Source organism: Mustelus asterias, chromosome 21 (assembly GCF_964213995.1).
Source record: "Mustelus asterias chromosome 21, sMusAst1.hap1.1, whole genome shotgun sequence".
In the NCBI taxonomy this organism is placed as follows: Eukaryota; Metazoa; Chordata; class Chondrichthyes; order Carcharhiniformes; family Triakidae; genus Mustelus; species Mustelus asterias.
In genome coordinates this window covers 9,719,201-9,739,708 of record NC_135821.1, presented here as the reverse complement: position 1 = coordinate 9,739,708, position 20,508 = coordinate 9,719,201, and the positions used below count along the sequence as shown (strand labels likewise).

Sequence of the window (20,508 nt, the reverse complement as noted above, 5' to 3'; positions counted from 1 at the left end):
CCAATTTACATAAATAGATAAATAAATGAATGTGGAAACTCAATGCAAAGTTGGCAAATTTCCACATCATAACAAACTAGGAGGGGCAGCGAAATCATAGGAAGAAAGCTTCGGAACGATGGAATGAAATATTTAAGTGGACAGAACAGGGGCAGATGAAATTTAATGCAGGAAAGTGTACATAACAGCACAGAGGAATAACAAACAGGTGATACACATTAGTACAGATGCTGCCACTGAGCCAAAGTGACCCCTGTGGAATTTAGTACAGGACATTGACTCATGGTTACTTTCTGGGGTCTGCCGGTGGCACAGCGGTTAGCACTGCCGCCTCACAGCGCCAGGGACCCGGATTCGATTCCCGGGTTTGGGTCACTGTCTGTGTGGAGTTTGCACGTTCTCCACGTGTCTGCGTGGGTTTCCTCCGGGTGCTCCGGTTTCCTCCCACATTCTGAAAGACGCGCTGGTTAGTTGCATTGGCCATGTTAAATTCTCCCTCAGTGTACCCGAACAGGCGCCGGAGTGTGGCGACAAGGGGAATTTCACAGTAACTTCATTGCAGTGTTAATGTAAGCCTTACTTGTGACTAATAAATAAACTTTACATTTTTCTCTTTTCTAATTTCATCCTATACCATCTTTTAGCCACAAGATCAAGCATGTAGTGTGAGCATGCTGAAGTTTCTAATATGTCTCTTAAGAGCTGCCTAAACTGTAGCATATTCAATCTCTGTAACCTCCTCCAGCCTTCTAGTATATCTTCCAATTCTCTTCATGCATTTAGTGGTGCACTAAGACAGACTTCCATCTGTTTCCATAGCTAGTAATTCTCGGAACAGGTCGCTAGTCTGTCGCCAGAAGCTTATAACTTGAGGGGTGCCACTTTAAGCATGGCCAACCAGAAGTCTCTCCTGCTTTTATCACCAGCAGCTGACGTGTTGGAAGGATTTTCAGATTGTCGGACTCAACCTGTAATGAACGCACCTTCCTCAGCCATCAAGTCCTGGGTTGGGACTCGAACCCGGAGCTTCTGGCTCAGAGGCAGGGATGCTAACCTCACTGAGCCACAAGGCTTCCATATTTCTAATAAATCTGTCCTCCTCAAATTCGGGCATTTTGTACAATGTTTATTTCCTTTGCCTCGCCAACGGCAGTCATGCCTTTGGCTGCCGGGGCACTAAGCTCAGGAATTCCCTCCCCAAACCTCTCCGCCTCTCTACGCCCTTCTCCTCACACGGGACGTTTTTAAAATCCCACCTCTCTCCTGTCCTGATATTTCACTGTGTGGCTTGGTGTCAAACATTGTTTGATAACATTCTGTGAAAGCACCTTTGGACATTTTACTATGATAAACACACACATAGACAGGGTGCTACTGCCACATCCTTACCTCGGTTTCATACCACCCACACTGCACATAGAATTATAGAATCACAGAATCCCTACAGTGCAGAAGGAGGCCATTCAACCCCTCACGAGCCTGCACCGACAACAATCCCAACCAGGCCCAATCCCCATAACCCCATGTATTTACCCTGCTAATCCCACTGACATTAAGGAACAGCTTAGCTTGGCCAATCTACCTGACCCACACATCTTTGGAGGAAGCTGGAGCACCCGGAGGAAACCAACGCAGACACTCCACACGGACAGTTACCCGAGGCTGGAATTGAACCCGGGTCCCTGGCGCTGTGAGGCAGCAGTGCTAACCACTGTGCCACCGTTGTTTAACACTCAAGTTCACGGCATATTGAGAGGTCAGGATAGATATTGTCTGACAGACTGAAGCATTCTTGGTGTCCAGTTTCTACTACACCTGAACTTTTATGGGGTTTTCTTGTTCCCACATTGAGTGTTTTAGTGCAGTAATAGCATTTAACAACAACTTTCATTTATACAGCACCCTTAGTGTTGTAAAGTGTCCCAAGGCACTAAGATTTGTTTAGTACACGAGTGCTAAAAATGCCCCATATTCTGTTTGACATGATTCAGATGTACTCCCCTGTGTTTATGTGGGCTTGGCAGACTGGAGAAGGATAGTGAATATCTGTTCTCAAAAAATCTCATAACTGGGTCACAGGGAGAGGTTTGTTTTACTTATGAACCAAGGAAAGCTGGAGTCCAATGCTCAGCATACTCCAATCTTTCAAGAGAAGACTGAATCCATATCCTGGCACAGTCTCACTCGTCACTGATAATTTCTCACCTTAGAGGAAGGTGGTCCTTAAGCTTGGCTATCATTCCCATTGAGGGGTCAACTCTTGTATACATGGTGCCTACAACAGTCAATACCACAAAGAGCCAGCTGGATGGGCTAGCAGGGTACACACCGCTCGCAAAGTTGTTCTGCAAAGAGGAGAAAGCAAAACACAATTTTAACACTTTGGTTTCAATCGAAATAAAATTACTTTTCAGTACAAGTTTACAAGTTTATTTATTTATAGTTAGCCACTCTTTATTTATTAGTAGGCTTACATTAACACTGCAATAAAGTTACTGCGAAAATCCCCTCGTCGCCAAACTCTGGATCCTGTTTGGGTTACACTGAGGGAGAATTTAGCATGGTCAATGCACCCTAACCTGCATGTCTTTCGGACTGTGGGAGGAAACTGGAACATCCAGAGGAAACCCAAGCAGACACAGGGAGAACATGCAGATTCCGCACAGACGGTGACCCGAGCTGGGAATCGAACCTGGTTCCCTGGCCTTTTGAGGCATCAGGGCTAATCACTGTGCATGTAGGCAGGGAAGCTTGCCTCTTTCTGTACATGAGCTTATGTTAGGCTACATGCTACAATCAACCTCTTATAATGGGGGAAAAGAAACACCTTATACATTTCTCCAACATTACATATAATGTGTAATTAACCTTTTATTTCTCAATGCTTAAAAACAGGTTTGGGCAACATATAGCCCGCGGGCCCCACAGCCCAGTTTCAAAATGCCAGTTGAACAGGTAGGTTTGATGGAGGATTCTGCATGGATCTGCTCCTCCAATTGCAGGCCATTTCTCATCCATGTTTGCTGCTGAAAGGCTCAAGTGGGAGAGAAACAACCTGTAATTGCAGGAGGGGCAACGAACACCAGCGGTGGTGAGTTCAGGACCTGGGAAAACCAAGAAGCAGAGCCTGAGGAGCTGTGCAGTGAGGGCCAGGGAGCCGATCGCAGTTTCAGAGAACCAAGAGGGAGGAGCCTGGGAGCCGAGGAGCGGGTTGAAGAGTGAGGGGGGCCAGAGAGTCAAGGAGTAGGGGCTTGTGAGCCAAGGGACGGTGAGCTGAAGAGCAGGGCCGGGGAGCCAGGGAGTGGGGAGCTGGGAGAGTGGAGATGTCGGGATTTGGGCCAGCATTTGACTGAATATGGTATCGAGGAGCCCTAGCAACACTGTAGTCAATAGGAATCAGGGGGGAAACTCTCCACTGATTGGAGTCGTGCCTGGCACAAAGGAAGATGTTTGTGGTTGTTGGAGGTCTGTCATCTCAGTTCTAGGGCATCACTGCTGGAGTTCCTCAGTGATGTCCCAGGCCCAACCATCTTCAACTGCTTCATCAATGACCTTCCCTTCATCATCACAATGTCAGAATTGGGAATGTTCACAGGTGACTGCATAATATTCGTGACTCCTAAGACATTGAAGCAGTCCATGTCCTTAAGCCATAAGACTTGGACAACATTTGGGCTTGGTTTGATAAGTGGCAAGTAACATTTGAGCCGCACAAGTGCCAGGCAATGACCATCTCCAACAAGAGAGAATCCAACCATCTCCCTTTGACATCCATTGGCATTATCATTGCTTGTTCCTCCTTTACTCATAAGGTTCGATCCGTGGGTAGACTTGATCTTGAATGGAAGGCACTCACCTTGATTCGGATGCATCTTTTCTTCCAGGCCCTGATGCCCGAGAGGTAGATCTCTTTCAACGCATTGTGGCTGAGCCGGAGGTCGATGCCCTCTGGGGTGACTGTGAATTGAAACGCAACGGCCTGGTGAGCCTCTGCCATGTTCTCCTGTTACGCTACCAGCTGCAAAACAAGAATGGGAGATGCTACCATTACATATGCTGATGGATACCATCTCTTTTTTTTATTGGTACTTTGCGATGCTTTAATTCTAATCAAAACAGCCAATTCAAGTTAAGGCCAATCATGGTCCCCACATGAGTGACAAACCAGACCCAGGCTGACAAGACGAGACATTATGCATCCCATCTTGTGCTCGATCAGACAAGATCCAAGCTGACAGGATGAGGCATCGCACCCGCTCCCGGGTTTGATCCAACGCTTTATCTTAGCCAACAGTTCGAGGTGACTTTGAAAAATTGCATCAGGTAAGATAAAGCCTTGGTTTAAACTCATTGGCTATCCTGATCTTTAACTCTACCCTAGCTTAGGCAAACTACCATTGCAGGCTTCAGCACATACCCAGTGCAATGAGCTCGAACAAGAACAGCTTCTTTCCTGCTGCCATCAGACTTTTGAACGGACCTACCTCATATTAAGTTGATCTTTCTCTACACCTTAGCTGTGACTATAACACTATATTCTGCACCCTCTCCTTTCCTTCTCTAGGTACAGTGTGCTTTGTCTGTATAGCGCGCAAGAAACAATACTTTTCACGATATACTAATACATGTGACAATAATAAATCAATTCAATTTAACTTAATTCCCCTACTTGACCATGGCTTCACCTGTGTCAGTATTCATCCAATTACTTTTGAAACTTTTGTTTTGCTCAAGCAAGCACTTTTTCCCCCCACATCGACCACTAACAATATCCTTTCAAACAGGCAACTTAATCAAAAGCAGCATTGGAAAATCAGCAGCAACTACAGAAACACGCAGACTCTAAAGATGCATGGAAACAGACTAATTAGTCTTCGTTTATGCCCAGTGCTTACACGAGGAACTTCCTCCTATTCTAATTACCTCTTTCTACCCTGTAGCACTGCTGCCTCACAGCACCAGGGACCCGGGTTCGATTCCCGGCTTGGATCACTGTCTGTGTGGAGTTTGCACGTTCTCCCCGTGCCTGCGTGGGTTTCCTCCGGATGCTCTGGTTTCCTCCCACAATCCAAAGATGTGCAGGTTAGATGAAGTGGCCATTGCTAAATTCTCCCTCAGTTGTACCCGAGCAGACGCCAGAGTGTGGCGACTAGGGGATTTTCACAGTTACTCCATTGCAGTGTTATCGTCAGCCTACTTGTGACTAATAAATAAAGTATAACTTTTCACATAGCCTCTATTCCTTTTACCTCATTGATACAAAATCTGTTTCAGTTCCCTCGCTGCATTGTTCACAGAGCAGCAAAGGGAATTTATTTTGTTATTTGCTGCACTGTGAACAGTGCAACAAATAACCAACCTATTTCAGAAAAAGTAAGGCATGGGAAAATCAGGCAGCGACAATATTAATTCTCAGCTCAGGTTCACAGTTGATTTTCTCAAAAGCTCTTTTTGCAGACTCTCTCTAATTTTTAACATGGATGTTCTCACCGCATCCTGTCCCCCATAAAAAAACTCTGGATACATTCCAAAACCAGCGAGAGCTTCAGGTACAGCCATATCACACAGCGGCAGGTGTGCTAAGGGTTACAGGTTCGGGGTGAGGAGGATGGTTGTAGGCCATCCAAGTGTGGACGACAAAGTTAGATGTTACAGATGCTGCAAATCTGAAACAAGACAAAAAATGCCAGAGGCAAAGTGCTAAACAAAACAGCTGATAATGTCTCAGGTGGAGTGGCACAGCGGCAGAGTCGAGCAACATCTCCCTTTATTGGGGAAAAGTGCCACTGGCATTGGTAGTGACGGCATGGCCGCACATGGTTAGCACCGCTGCCTCACAGCGCCAGGGACCCGAGGTGGACTCCCCGCCTCGGGTCTTTGTCTGTGCGGAGTCTGCACGTTCTCCCCGTGTCTGCGTGGGTTTCCTCCGGGTGGCTCCGGTTTCCTCCCACAGTCCGAAAGACTGGATCGGCCATGCTAAATTTTCCCTCAGTGTACCCTAACAGGAGTGTGGCGACTGGGGGATTTTCACAGTGACTTCATTGCAGTGTTAATGTCACGCCTACTTGTGACAATAATAAACTTGCGGTGTGATTTCCACACTCCTTTGCAATGCCAAACCAAGGACCATTCTCTACATTGAGAAGTTGTTTCACGTCCTCTTTCTGCAGCTAGTTGCAAGTGGCAATAAAAACTCTCACATTTCAAAAGTTAACAGTTTGCTTGTTTGACATTAAACAGACTTGCAACCAAAATAATCACCTACAGTATAGAAATTTTAAAGTTATTTAGCAAGTCAGCTTCCTTGTTCTGTAAGGTCCAGGTCTCACATGCATACAATACCACCATCCCAAATCAATCCATTACAAGCTGCTTCTTGAGTTGTCTGTTCACCTTTCCAGTTACCAACTCTCTCCCTTCTCACTAGATACAGCCTTTCCCATTTCAAATCCTTGTTCTTACTTCTTTGTTGCACCTTCCACCTACCAGTGAACTGCAAGTTCTGAATAGCTGTACTGAAAAGCTCAATAGCTTTGAAGTTTAAAGTTGATTTATTAGTGTCACAACACTGCAATGAAGTCACTGTGAAAATCCACTACTTGCCACACTCTGGCGCCTGTTCGGGTACACTGAGGGAGAATGTAGCACGCCCAATGCACCCTTACCAGCATGTCTTTCGGACTGTGGGAGGAGACCGGAGCACCCGGAAGAAACCCACGCAGACACGGTGAGCACATGCAGACTCCACACAGACAGTGACCCAAGCCGGGAATTGAACCCAGGTCCCTGGTGCTGTGAGGCAGCAGTGCTCGCCAGTGTGCTGCTCTGGGTTTTGAGAAGAATGGAAAGGAAGCGTTGGAGAGAAAAAGCAACGAATGATGAAGCTGAGCAGGATGGATAAACAAAGACATCCTCTGAACGTAATTAGGAAACGGCAGAGAGGCTGGACAGCCCACGTTTTAAACAAACTAAAGTGACAAAATGGCAGGAAGAGCCGAGGAAAATGAGGAAGGGAGACTGAAGAAAGTTCTTAGAAAGTAAGAAGATTGTCATGAGACAGAGAGACACGGAGAAGAAAATAATCCTCGGACCTGATCTGCCATTGGGCAGGGCACACATGATTAATGGTGCGCATATAAATGACATCCGGCAGGGAATGGCGCTCCAACCAGTTTAATTATAGCTTTGCAGCTTTGAGACGAGGGAGACGGAAAAACAAGTTTCTTTTTTGTGGTAGTTGGAAAGGTTGGACTCAACTGAGTACAAGATCTATAGTACAAATCTATAAACAATGGAGCATAAATTAGTAATCTCGTTGGGAGGCGTAACAAGGATGCTGGGAGGGAAAAGCGAATATCACACTCGTGCAGTATATATACTGTTCGTGTTAGACGCAATTGGGGGGGAGGGGCGCGGGGAGTTTGTGATGAGAGATTCAGGCAAATCGTTCAGCTAATTCAGTGCAAAGTCCTACTATCACCTTGGTTAACAAAGTGCTTGAGTAACTAAGATTAGAAACAGGAATGTAATCAGAAAATGTGAAATCATCTCAAGGAGGAAGCTCATAAAGAAACAATCTTGAACTCCCCCCCCCCTCCCCCACCTCATTAACACCTTGTATGGTGCAATGTAGCTTGGCAGCTGCCTCGATAACACCCATATGGCCAAGCCTCCATAGTAGTACATATTCCACAGACAATTATGCAAAGATTAGATTACAGCTATGAAATCAATTAGTTCTATACAAGTGTACAGGTCCCGCCCTGTTTCTGTGCTGTTATCCTATCCAGTATATTGTATTCTGGGCACAAAAGAAAATCATTTGTGGATTATCAGCAGTATATTTTTCCAGTAATTATCCACGCCCAATGGAGGGAACAGACTTCTGTCAGGTGCTTGCCACTTTAATTACCCGACCCAACTCTGACCTCCTACACCATTGCCATGAAGCACGGCGCAAGCTCAAGAAACAGCACCTCAAGTTTTCACTTGGCACTTTGCAGCCCTCTGAACAGATCATTGATTCAGAGTCAAAGAGTCATAGAGGCTTACAGCATGGAAACAGGCCTTTCGGCCCAACTTGTCCGTGCCGTCCCTTTTTTAAATCTCTAAGCTAGTCCCAATTGCCTGCTTTTTGGCCCATATGTCGCTCTACCCGTCTTTTACCCATGTAACTGCCTAAATGCTTTTTAAGAGACAAAATTATACCCGCCTCTCCGACTACCTCTGGCAGCTCGTTCCACCACATTGTGTATGAAAAAATTGCCCCTCTGGACACCTTTGTATCACCTCCCGTCTCACCTTAAACCTAATGCCCTCTAGTTTTGGACTCCCGTACATTTGGGAAAAAATACTGATAGAATCCCTACATTACAGAAAGAGGCCATTCGGCCCATCGAGTCTGTACCGACCACAATCCCACCCAGGCCCTACCCCCATATCCCTACATATTTTACCCACTAATCCCACTAACCTACACATCTCAGGACACTAAGGGGCAATTTTAGCACGGCCAATCAACCTAACCCGCACATCTTTGGACTGTGGGAGGAAACCGGAGCACCCGGAGGAAACCCATGCAGACACGAGGAGAATGTGCAAACTCCACACAGACAGTGACCCGAGCCGGGAATCGAACCTGGGTCCCTGGACCTGTGAGGCAGCAGTGCTGACCACTGTGCTACCGTGCCGCCCAACTGACTATCTAGATGATCTATGCCCTTCATTATTTTATAGACCTCTATAAGATTACCCCTAAGCCCCCTACGCTCCAGAGAAAAAAGTCCCAGTCTATCCAGCCTCTCCTTATAAGTCAATCCATCAAGTCCCGGTAGCATCCTAGTAAATCTTTTCTGCACTCTTTCTAGTTTAATAATATCCTTAAACTCCCCCCAACATCAGGGCTTAACCACCACTCCCATTTCTGTCTCGGCTCGCTGGTAACTTGGGGTGGGTGCACCAGCATCTCCAGGAATAATAGGAGGTAGTGGGATGGTGTTTGGGATGGGATCCCGGATTGGGACAAAGCCAGAAAGGTGGTCTGCTTCCCTGAGATTGACCTTAATGTCCACCACAATAATGTGGCACTGGAGCTTTTTCCCTGTTACCCTCCCAATCTACTATTCTGCTGCAACCATTCACATTTCTGCTGTCTGTCAAAGTATATTTAATTTACTTCCTCTCATTTGCACTATATCATCAATTCTTTACTTGAGGAATGTCTTGTCCTCATAATCACTTTATAGATCATGTTTTTACTTGTGTACAAGATCACTTTTTTCCTGTGGTCCTCGCTGCCTATTCTCTGGCCTGGATTCATAGAATCATGGAATCCTACAGTGCAATGGGAAGCCATTCAGCCCATGGGGTCTAGTCCAAAGATGTGCGGGTTAGGTTGATTGGCCATGCTAAAATTGCCCCTTAGTGTCCTGAGATGAGTAGGTTAGAGGGATTAGCGGGTAAAATATGTAGGGATATGGGGGTAGGGCCTGGGTGGGATTGAGGTCGGTGCAGACTCGATGGGCCGAATGGCCTCTTTCTGCACTGTAGGGTTTCTATGAAACATAGAAACATAGAAAAACTACAGCACAATACAGGCCCTTCAGCCCACAAAGTTGTGCCAAACATGTCCCTACCTTAGTGGTTTGCACTAACCATAATCCCACCCAGGTCCTTTCCCCATAACCCCATGCATTTACCCTAGCTCGTCCCCCTGACACAAAGGGGCAATCAATTTAGCACGGCCAATCCACCTAACCCGCATATCTTTGGACTGTGGGAGGAAACCGGAGCACCCGGAGGAAACCAACGCAGATACAGGGAGAACGTGCAAACTCCACCCAGACAGTGACCCAAGCCAGGATTCGAACCTGGGACCCTGGCGCTGAGAGGCAGCAGTGCTAACCACTGTGCCACCCAGAAACGAGATTCTCCGATCTCGTTCTCCCCACCACTGCGACCAGTGAGAACGGAGAATTTGGCGCTCAGTCAACTCGTCGTTCACAGCAGCGGGAACCCAGTCGTGGACGAGGTCGGAGAATTGCAGCCTCCGTTACTCTCAGTCCCTCTTTCTGAGCTGCGCGTGTTGCAGTTCAGACAAAAGGTCATACAGCTGAACCATTAACTCTACCTTCCTTTTTCCACAGATACTGCCTAACAGCTGACCATGTCCTGTTTTCTCTAGATTCCTGACAGAAATTTGCTTCCTGTTATTTGAAAGTATTAGTTGACTTGGAAAATAAATCCAAATTTAGCAGTGATTCAACTTAAATAGAGATCGCATTTTAAAAGTCTTCTCTCAGCTATGATTTAAGCTGGACTCGCTACTGCTTTGGCATCTCCCCAAAGCCTTGATTTATTTAAAAGTAGCATTCTGACCCACACTGGTTATGTCAGCATGTGTTATTGTCCACAAGATCAGTTTGGAGGTAGACACTCCTAACAGCAGAAATATTTCCATCTTCATGGAGTTTTCAAATATTTGTTTGCTTTCCATACCTCAGTTCATTTGGATTCTACTAATCAAACAGTATACCTTCCAACACGGGTGTACCGAGGGAGACTGCGCAACACGGGTGTACCGAGGGATACTGTGCAACAGGGGTGTACCGAGGGATACTGTGCAACAGGGGTGTACTGAAGGAGACTGTACAACAGGGGTGTACTGAAGGAGCCTGTACAACAGGGGTGTACTGAAGGAGATTGTACAACGGGGGGCGTATTGAGGGAGACTGTACAACAGGGGTATACTGAAGGAGACCTTACAATTACAGGAGGGTGCTGCAGGAGATGTTGCCACAACAGGACAATGCGAAATAGTATCATGCGCATGCAATGATCTTGCAGGTGTAAATTTCCTTGCCAATTACTCTAACCTCTGCCTTTGGCCCTGATGTTACACACTCCATTAATAAGATCTGAAGTTAAGTAAAAAGTAAAGTAAAAGCTTATTTAATAGTCACAAGGCTTACATTAACACTGCAATGAAGTTACTGTGAATTTCCCCTAGTCGCCACATTCCGGGGCCTTTTTGGGTCAATGCATCTAACCAGCACGTCTTTCAGATTGTGGGAGGAAACCGGGGCACCAGGTGGAAACCCACGCAGACACGGGGAGAATGTGCAAACTCCACACAGACAGTGACCCAAGCCGGGAATCGAACCCGGGTCCCTGGCGCTGTGAGGCAGCAATGCGAACCACTGTGCCACCCGAACCGGCATGTAATTAAAAAACAACTTAACATCCACTGGAAATCAGGTAAGCAATCTGTTCCCGCAAGAACGAACAGAGAACATAGAACATTACAGCGCAGTACAGGCCCTTCGGCCCTCGATGTTGCGCCGACCAGTGAAACCAATCTAAAGCCCATCTAACCTACACTGTTCCAATATCATCCATATGTTTACCAATGACCATTTAAATGCCCTTAATGTTGGAGAGTCCACTACTGCTGCAGGCAGGGCATTCCACGCCCTTACTACTCTCTGAGTAAAGAACCTACCTCTAACATCTGTCCTATATCTATCACCCCTCAATTTAAAGCTATGTCCCCTCGTGCTAGCCATCACCATCCGAGGAAAAAGGCTCTCACTGTCCACCCTATCTAATCCTCTGATCATCTTGTATGCCTCTATTAAGTCACCTCTATCTTCTTCTCGCTAATGAAAACAGCCTCAACTCCCTCAGCCTTTCCTCATAAGACCTTCCCACCATACCAGGCAACATCCTGGTAAATCTCCTCTGCACCCTTTCCAATGCTTCCACATCCTTCCTATAATGCGACGACCAGAACTGTACGCAATACTCCAAGTGCGGCCGCACCAGAGTTTTGTACAGCTGCAACATGACCTCCTGGCTCCGAAACTCAATCCTTCTACCAATAAAAGCTAACACACCGTACGCCTTCTTAACAACCCTATCAACCTGGGTGCCAACTTTCAAGGATCTATGCACATGGACACCGAGATCTCTCTGCTCATCCACACTACCAAGTATCTTACCATTAGCCCAGTACTCTGTATTCCTGTTACTCCTTCCAAAGTGAATCACCTCACACTTTTCCGCATTAAACTCCATTTGCCACCTCTCAGCCCAGCTCTGCAGCTTATCTATGTCCCTCTGTAACCTGCAACATCCTTCCGCACTGTCCACAACTCCACCGACTTTAGTGTCATCCGCAAATTTACTAACCCTTCCTTCTACGCCCTCATCCAGGTCATTTATAAAAATGACAAACAGCAGTGGCCCCAAAACAGATCCTTGCGAGACACCACTAGTAACTGAACTCCAGGATGAACATTTCCCATCAACCACCACCCTCTGTCTTCTTACAGCTAGCCAATTTCTGATCCAAACTGCTAAATCACCCTCAATCCCATGCCTCTGTATCTTCTGCAATAGCTTACCATGGGGAACCTTATCAATCTTCTGCAATAGCTTACCATGGGGAACCTTATCAAACCTTATCAGAGTGGGGATCTTATTGAAACTTACCGGATACTGCGAGGCCTGGATAAAGTGGACGTGAGGAGGATGTTTCCACTAGTAGGAAAAACTAGAACTAGATAGCACAACTCCAGGCTAAAGGGACGAACCTTTAAAACAGAGATGAGGAGGAATTTCTTCAGCCAGAGAGTGGTGAATCTGTGGAACTCTTTGCTGCAGAAGGCTGTGGAGGCCAGGTCATTGAGTGTCTTTAAGACAGAGATAGATAGGTTCTTGATTAATAAGGGGATCAGGGATTATGGGGAAAAGGCAGGAGAATGGGGATGAGAAAAATATCAGCCATGATTGAATGGCGGAGCAGACTCGATGGGCCGAGTGGCCTAATTATGCTCCTATGTCTTATGGCACCCCAACTAATGAAGACCTTTCATGGTGGACTTTAATGAAAACTGGCCATGGCTAATTGGCTTTGTGAAAGGGCTATTTAAGAGATCAATTTTGAAATAGGTCAATAGATACTGCTCTTAATCATTTGATGGTTTAACAACTGCATGTTATGAGTTTAAAGATAGGAAAACCATTTCCATTATGCTGCATCTTGCAGTGCTACAGAAGGTAATCATCTTCCAGAGTTACATGCTACTGCAGTAGCCACACTGACCCGGGTGAAGTGCTATTGTGTAAAGGGTGCCAAAACATAGTCCCCATGTGCCAGACGCAGCCAAACTGGTATTATATAGAATCCCTACAGTGCAGAAGGAGGCCATTTGGCCCATCGAACCTGCACCAACAACAATCCCACCCAGGCCCTATCCCTGTAACACTACATACTTACCCTGCTAATCCCCTGACACTGAGAATAGGCCATAGGGCAGGCCAGTCAATGTACCTAACATCTCACAAAGCATACCCATCAGCTTTATCCAGCATAGTGGCCTATCAAAGTCTCCATCTTTCCATTGTGGCAGGACAGGCCTGTGACCTTCACTTTAAACAATACAAACCAATTAATCCTCAATTTCAATTATCACAAGGAAAATCTATCTACATCAAGATTATGATAATCCGTAGGCTTTGCTTCACAACCCTGGACAGGACAAGTGAGCCTGCTATTTGACTGTGAGGGGAGTCACAATGGGATTCAAGACCTTGCCCTCCCCTGGCTATATCAGCCAGAAACTGAACTGGAACCCTTTAGTCTATATGGCTTCATATCGTAAAATTAAATCATCAGGTAGCTGCTAAAAACACTATTTTACTTTATCACGAGTCAGTAGCATATTTAATCAGCTACATTATAACCTTATCCCCAGTTGAGTGGCATAGATCTGAAAAAGGGTTTGTTTAACTAACCTTGCAGAAGTCTGCACAGTGCCAGGAACCTGGGTTCAATTCCCGGCTTGGGTCACTGTCTGTGCGGAGTCTGCACGTTCTCCCCTTGTCTGCGTGGGTTTCCTCCGGGTGCTCTGGTTTCCTCTCACAGTCCGAAAGACGTGCTGGTTAGGTGCATTGGCCATGCTAAATTCTCCCTCAGTGTACCCGAACAGGCGCCGGAGTGCGACGACTCAGGGATTTTCACAGTAACTTCATTGCAGTGTTAACGTAAGCCTACTTGTGACACTAATAAACTTTAAATAAATAATTTCTGTATTAAAAAAGCTTAATCATTAGAGTCCAGTTAGGTTCTGTATCATGACAATAACTGGAACTTCTATTGCAGCTTCCCTGTACATGTCACCGCTCTCTAATCCTTTTGGTCTCCTTGTCTGTTGTTAATTCTTTTAAATATTTACAAAATACTTGGGAAAGAGGGGAAAATAACTTTTGCAATGATAACCTATTTATCACTGGGAGTAGCCAGAAATATACATTTCTAGAACCAAAAGTGACAGAAAAACAGTGATTGCAATAGCCAATACCAACAACTGGATGTAGTAAAATAACTTTACCAATGACGTAACTGTCAGGCCTAATCTTTCAGGATCAATATTCAACATTTATGTCAGTCACATGGCCTACATACAGCTTCAGTAAATGGCAAACTGCTAACGCTCTGGTTAAATCATAAACTACAGCTCCGTGTAACTCAAAATATCTATCAGTCTCTATTTTAGAAAGGCACGCCGTGTCCTTGGCTTGACTTCAACAAAAGCCACAAGTGAAGTGCACCTCGTTAATTGTCCCAATGTTTTAACATGACCAGGCCAGCTACTGCAAAATAAGGTTATTGTATGTTTTCGAAACACTGAGTATCTCATCACTGACCCCAATCTTGCGCTTGTATATTTACCTTTATGAAAGGGAATGTTCTTCCAATGTCCTCCCTCATCAGCACACAAACATTTCCATATCAATCGAATCATGTCAGATTGATTTAACAGCACCCACACATGTCTCTGACTGAGGGACCCCCCACTATAGATTTGAGTGCACACAGAAACACTTCACTCCTTAACTTCAATTGTGGCTTCAAGTCCCAGAGCACAAAAATCTAAGCTGAAACTTCAGTGGAGCACTGAGGGGGTGCTGCACTTTTGGTGTTGTCATTCCTTCGAATCAACCATTACACTTAACCCCTCCAGCCAGTCTACCCTCTCACAGAGACATAAAAAACAGGAGCAGGAGGAGGCCATTTGGCCCTTCGAGCCTGCTCCGCCAGTCAATCTGACCATGTTGATCCTCCATCTTAACACCAAACTCCCTTACGCCTTGAAATCTTTTCCAGCCGCGCTCACCCCAAAGTCAGAAAATCCCATCTGAGGTCATAGAATCATAGAATCCTACAGTGCAGAAGGAGGCCATTCGGCCTATCGAGTCTGCAGCGACCACAGTCCCACCCAGGCCCTATCCCTACAACTCCATACATTTACCCCTAGCTAGTCCCCCTGACACTAAGGGGCAATTTAGCATGGCCAATCCATCTAACCAGCGCATCTTTGGACTGTGGGAGGAAACAGGAGCACCCGGAGGAAACCCACGTAGACACGGGGAAAATATGCAAACTCCGCACAGACAGTGACCCAAGGCCGGGAATCGAACCTGGGTCCCTGGCGCTGTGAGGCAGCAGTGCTAACCACTGTGCCGCCGTGCCACCCAAAGGTCAAGGGACTTCTGCATGGTCCATGTCCCGCCCGCTATAATTCCCGTGGTGGGCGAGACAGTAAAATTCCCCCTATAAATGTATTTCCTTCTTAAATATATTCAGTGACTTGGCCTCCACAGCTTTCTGTGATAGAGAATTTCATAGGTTCACCACCTGAGTGAAGATGAATCTCAGTCCTAAATGACTTACCCCATATCACAGAATCCCTACAGTGCAGGAGGTGGTCATTCAGGCCAATGAGCCTGCACCGACAACAATCCCACCTAGGCCCTATCCCAGTAACCCCAGATATTTACCCTGTTAATCCCCCTGACACTCAGGGGCAATTTAGCATGGCCAATCAACCTAACCTGCACATCTTTGGAGTGGGAGGGAACAAATCCTAAGACTGTGACTCCCCCTCTTGTTCTAGATCCCACCTCCCAGCCAGAGGAAACATTATCCCTACATCCAGTCTGTTCAACCCTGTCAGAATTTTATGTTTCAATGAGATCCCCACTCATTCTTCTGAACTCCAGTGAATACAGGCCTAATGACCCAATCTCTCCTCGTACGACAATCCTACCATCCCAGGAATCAATTTGGTGAACCTTTGCAGCACTCCAACTACGGCAAGTACATACTTTCTTAGGTAAAGAGACCAAATGGCACGCAATACTCCAGGTGTGGGCTACATCTGTCATCCTCCAATCTGTTGGGACTGTTCCAGAATTTTGGGAGGGCACAACCAATGCATCCACTAATTCCTTTAGTACCCTGGAATGTACAATAACAGGCCCTGGGGATTTATTGGCTTTCAGTGCTTTTAATTTCTCCAGCACTTTTTTTTAAGCATTGCTAATTTCTTTCAATTCCTCCTTCTCACTAGACCAGTGGTTCCATAGCATCTATGGGAAGTTATCTGCATCTTCCTCCGTGAAGACAGAACTAAAATCGTTGTTTAGTTACTCTGCCATTTCCTTATTTTCTATTATAAATTCTTCTGTTTTGGTCTGTATTTGGTCTTGTATTTCAAGCGGATGTAAAAGATCCCCATATTCCAGAAAGTCAGTTGGTGAAGGACGCTATGGGAATGAATCTTTATTCAATCTTATATTTATTTATAGAGCTTACACCTCTGAACTCAACCATACAGCACGGTGGCACAGAGGTTATTAGCACTGCCGTCTCATAGGGCCAGGGACCTGGGTTCCATTCCCAGCTTGGGTCACTGTCTGTGCAAAGTCTGCACGTTCTCCCTGCATCTGCGTGGGTTTCCTCCGTGGGTGCTCTGATTTTTTTCCCCCACAGTCCAAAAGACGTGCTGGTTAGGGTGCATTGGCCGTGCTAAGTTCTCCCTCAGTGTACCCGAACAGGCGCCGAAGTATGGCGACTAGGGGATTTTCACAGTAATTTTATTGCAGTGTTAATGTAAGCCTACTTGTGACACTAATAAATAAACTTTAAACCCCAGTTTCAGTAAGTGACTCTCTGTGCTCAAGCGAAACCCAAATTAATGCCTCAACCTACATGTAACTAAACAAATTGCTGTATAATAAATATTAAAGAAGGGCAGGGAAGTTACCCTGAGAGTCCTGGCCAATATTGATCCTGCAATCAATATTAAAATAATTGATGATTGTATCATTACCACATTGCTGTTTGAGAGAGCTTGATGCAGGTAAATTAGCTACGATGTGGAGATGCCAGCGTTGGACTGGGGTGGGCACAGTAAGAAGTCTCACAACACCAGGTTAAAGTCTAACAGGTATATTTGGTAGCACAAGCTTTCGGAGCGCTGCTCCTTCACCTGATGAAGAAGCAGCGTTCCGAAAGCTCGTCCTAAATTAGCTACCACATTTGCTACACTTTGAAAGGCATTTCATTGACCAAAGCACTTTGGTTGTGAAAAGCTCTATATAAATGCAAATCTTTCATTCTATCTTTTGGATGAAATATTAAAACAAAGTCCTTGTTCAGCTTGGTGCCATACAATCTCCCACATTACTACATGAAGAAGAGATGACATCCTGGTCAATAAAATCGCCACAGTCCCAGATGACCAGAGGCTGTTCTCCCCTTTGAGGGGGAGAGCTGCCTGGTGGTGATTTAACCTGAGGGTCACCACCACTCAGGCGAGGGGCCAGATTGAGAAGGCAGGCCCTTCATGACCAATAGTCCTCAACCAATCACAAAGATAAATTAACTGTTTGTACTGAAGGAAATTGGATGCCGACAAACCAATCAATTCACTGACTGTGCAGTACTTTATGACATCCAAAGGAAATGAAAGATGATATATATTTTTATTCACCTCAACTTCTATCGTTTGCATCTAAATTAGAAAGTGCAACTTCAAATTTCCATATTTTGCTTTTCCGCATTGTTAGAGAAAAATTAATTAGAATCGTAGAACCATAGACTCACACAGTGCAGAAGAGGCCCTTCAGCCCAATGAGTCTGTACCAACACATGAGGAACACCTGAACTTCCACCTAGTCCCATTTACCAGCACTTGGCCCATAGCCTTGAATGTTATGATGTGCCAATTGCTCAGCCAGGTACCTTTTAAAGGATGTGAGGCAACCCACCTTGGCCGCCCTCCTAGGCAGCACCAGACTGTCACCACCCTCTGGATAAAAAGATTTTTCTTCACATCCCCTCTAAACCTCCTGTTCCTCACCTTGAACTTATGCCTCCTCGTGACTGACCCTTCAACCAAGGGGAACGGCTCCCTATCCACACTGTCCATGTCCCTCATAATCCTGAACACCTCGATCAGGTCGCCCCTCAGGTCTTCTCTGCTCCATCAGAAACCATGCAGACGCTACGACAACGGATGAATGAACACCGCTCGACAATCACCAGGCAACACTGTTCTCTTCCTGTTGGGGAGCACTTCAGCGGTCACGGGCATTCAGCCTCTGATCTCCGGGTAAGCGTTCTCCAAGGCGGCCTTCACGACAAACGACAGCGCAGAGTCGCTGAGCAGAGACTGATAGCCAGGTTCCGCACACATGAGGACGGCCTCAACCGGGATATTGGGTTCATGTCACACTATCTGTAACCCCCACAACCTGCCTGGATGTGCAAAATCTCACTAGCTGTCCTGTCTGGAGACAATACACATCTCTTTAACCTGTGCTTAATGCTCCCTCCACTCACATTGTCTGTACCTTTAAGACTTGATTAGCTGTAAAGACTCACATTCCAATCATTATTCATGTAAATTGAGTTTGTGTCTTTGTGCCCTGTTTGTGATCAGAACTCCCACTCACCTGACGAAGGAACAGCCTGTTCCGAAAGCTAGTGGCTTTTGCTACCAAATAAACCTGTTGGACTTTAACCTGGTGTTGTTAGACTTCTTACCATCAAAAACAACCCAGCCTATCCAATCTCTCTTCATAACCTAAATGCTCCCTCTCAGGCAGCATCCTGGTGAATCCCCTCTGCACCCCCTCCAGTACAATCACATCCTTCCAACCATGTTAATTGTTGATTTCCATCCTATAATCCTTTCAGTTTACAAGGGAGAGAAGGGTTAAGGCTGGAAATTAGAGTAAAGGTCACAATCAGATTAACCATGATTTTATTGAATGGTGGAAAAGGTCCAAGGAGCCAAATCACCGACTCTTTCTTCTCATTACTGATGTTCTTATCCATGGGGAGGTGATGGCCTAGTGGTATTATCGCTCGACTATTAATCCAGAAACTAAGCTAATGTTCTGGGGACACGGATTCGAATCCTGCCACAGCAGATGGTGGAATTTGAATTCAATTTTTTTTAAAAATCTGGAATTATGAACCTACTGATGACCATGAAACCATTGTCGATTGCCAGAAAAACCCATCTGGTTCACTAATGTCCTTCAAGGAAGGAAATCTTCCGTCCTTACCTGGTCTGGCCTACATGTGACTCCAGAGCCACAGCAATATGGTTGATTCTCAACTGCCCTCCAAGGGCAACTAGGGATGGGCAATAAATACTGGCCCAGCCAGCGACGCCCATGTCCCATGAATGAATAAGAAAAAGTCACCCTACCCAATGGCAAAGCTGAGGATAGTGCCAAGTTTATTCTAATTAAAATTACCAAACGAAAGCTATAAGGTTTGCACTTATATAGCAACTTTGGCAGCCTCAGGACTTCCCGCGATGCTTTGCAAGTTAACAGACTGCTGTATAAGTGTAGTAATGTTGGATATATTTACTGAATAAAATGAATTAATTGCTCTCCAGGCAATAAACTGAAAGCACACTGCACTATTATAGACTATAACCATTCACAGAACATCTTTACAACACAGGAAAGCAGAGTGCTTGCTATCTCTCAATTACATTGCTATTTCTGGCTTAGTGAACTCTTGAGCTCCGAAGTGTTGCGGGTGGGGGAGGGGGGGGGGTATTAAAGGTTTAAACCACATGATGCTTTTCCATTTCACACTATGGTTTATCTCCTTTTAGCTGGTCTTCCATTGTCAAGGTGTTTATCATAAAACACCCCTCCACAGCAGGGGGGGGCCCAAAGTGAATAGCCCTGAAAACAGGAGTCGGGATAGCAATGCGCAACTAACCCCCTGTTACAATTATGAGGTTTATAAGATTATATTTTGGGGCAGTTAGGGTAAATAAAGGGGGGGGGGATCTGTTTCGAAGTCTGTCTGCATATCCCATGTTGGTTTGCTTGTTAGAGATCAAGGAAAGGCTTGGACTGTTTTACTGAAAAGAAACTGCGAGATATTTATACTTGGTCGTAGTCTCTTAGTTTACTACGAGTAAACTTTGAAAGTTACAGAAAGGTCTTGAAGGTACTAGGTTGTACAACAGTTGTGTTATAATTGTCCATTTACTTCGAAGACGAAAAGGAGTTGGGATCAAGGATAACTAATTAGCATATCAACCTAGACACAAGGTTAATGGGGAAAAGGGCAGAGGGAGCCATTTTTGAGATCAGGCTACAGGCTTCCCTACAAATCAATGAATG

The 20,508-nt window shown here is 45.6% G+C and overlaps 1 protein-coding gene across 10 annotated transcripts in view; it reads right to left on the bottom strand.

Annotated features, from left to right (window-relative positions):
- Positions 1–20,508, bottom strand: part of LOC144509098 (carnitine O-palmitoyltransferase 1, liver isoform-like) — a 304,253-nt gene that overhangs the window by 245,511 nt on the left and 38,234 nt on the right. For 9 of the 10 annotated variants that reach the window (XR_013500394.1, XR_013500395.1, XR_013500396.1 and 6 more), the window contains exons 2-3: positions 3,857–4,018; positions 2,206–2,345 (exon numbers count right to left, since the gene is read on the bottom strand). Coding sequence is in view for 5 of the 10 variants with exons in the window: in XM_078237444.1 (XP_078093570.1) it covers positions 2,206–2,345; positions 3,857–3,997 (281 nt within the window). In the remaining 5 variants the exon portion in view is untranslated. The remainder of the gene's footprint in view (positions 1–2,205; positions 2,346–3,856; positions 4,019–20,508) is intronic. The other variant, XM_078237449.1, reaches the window with a different exon arrangement.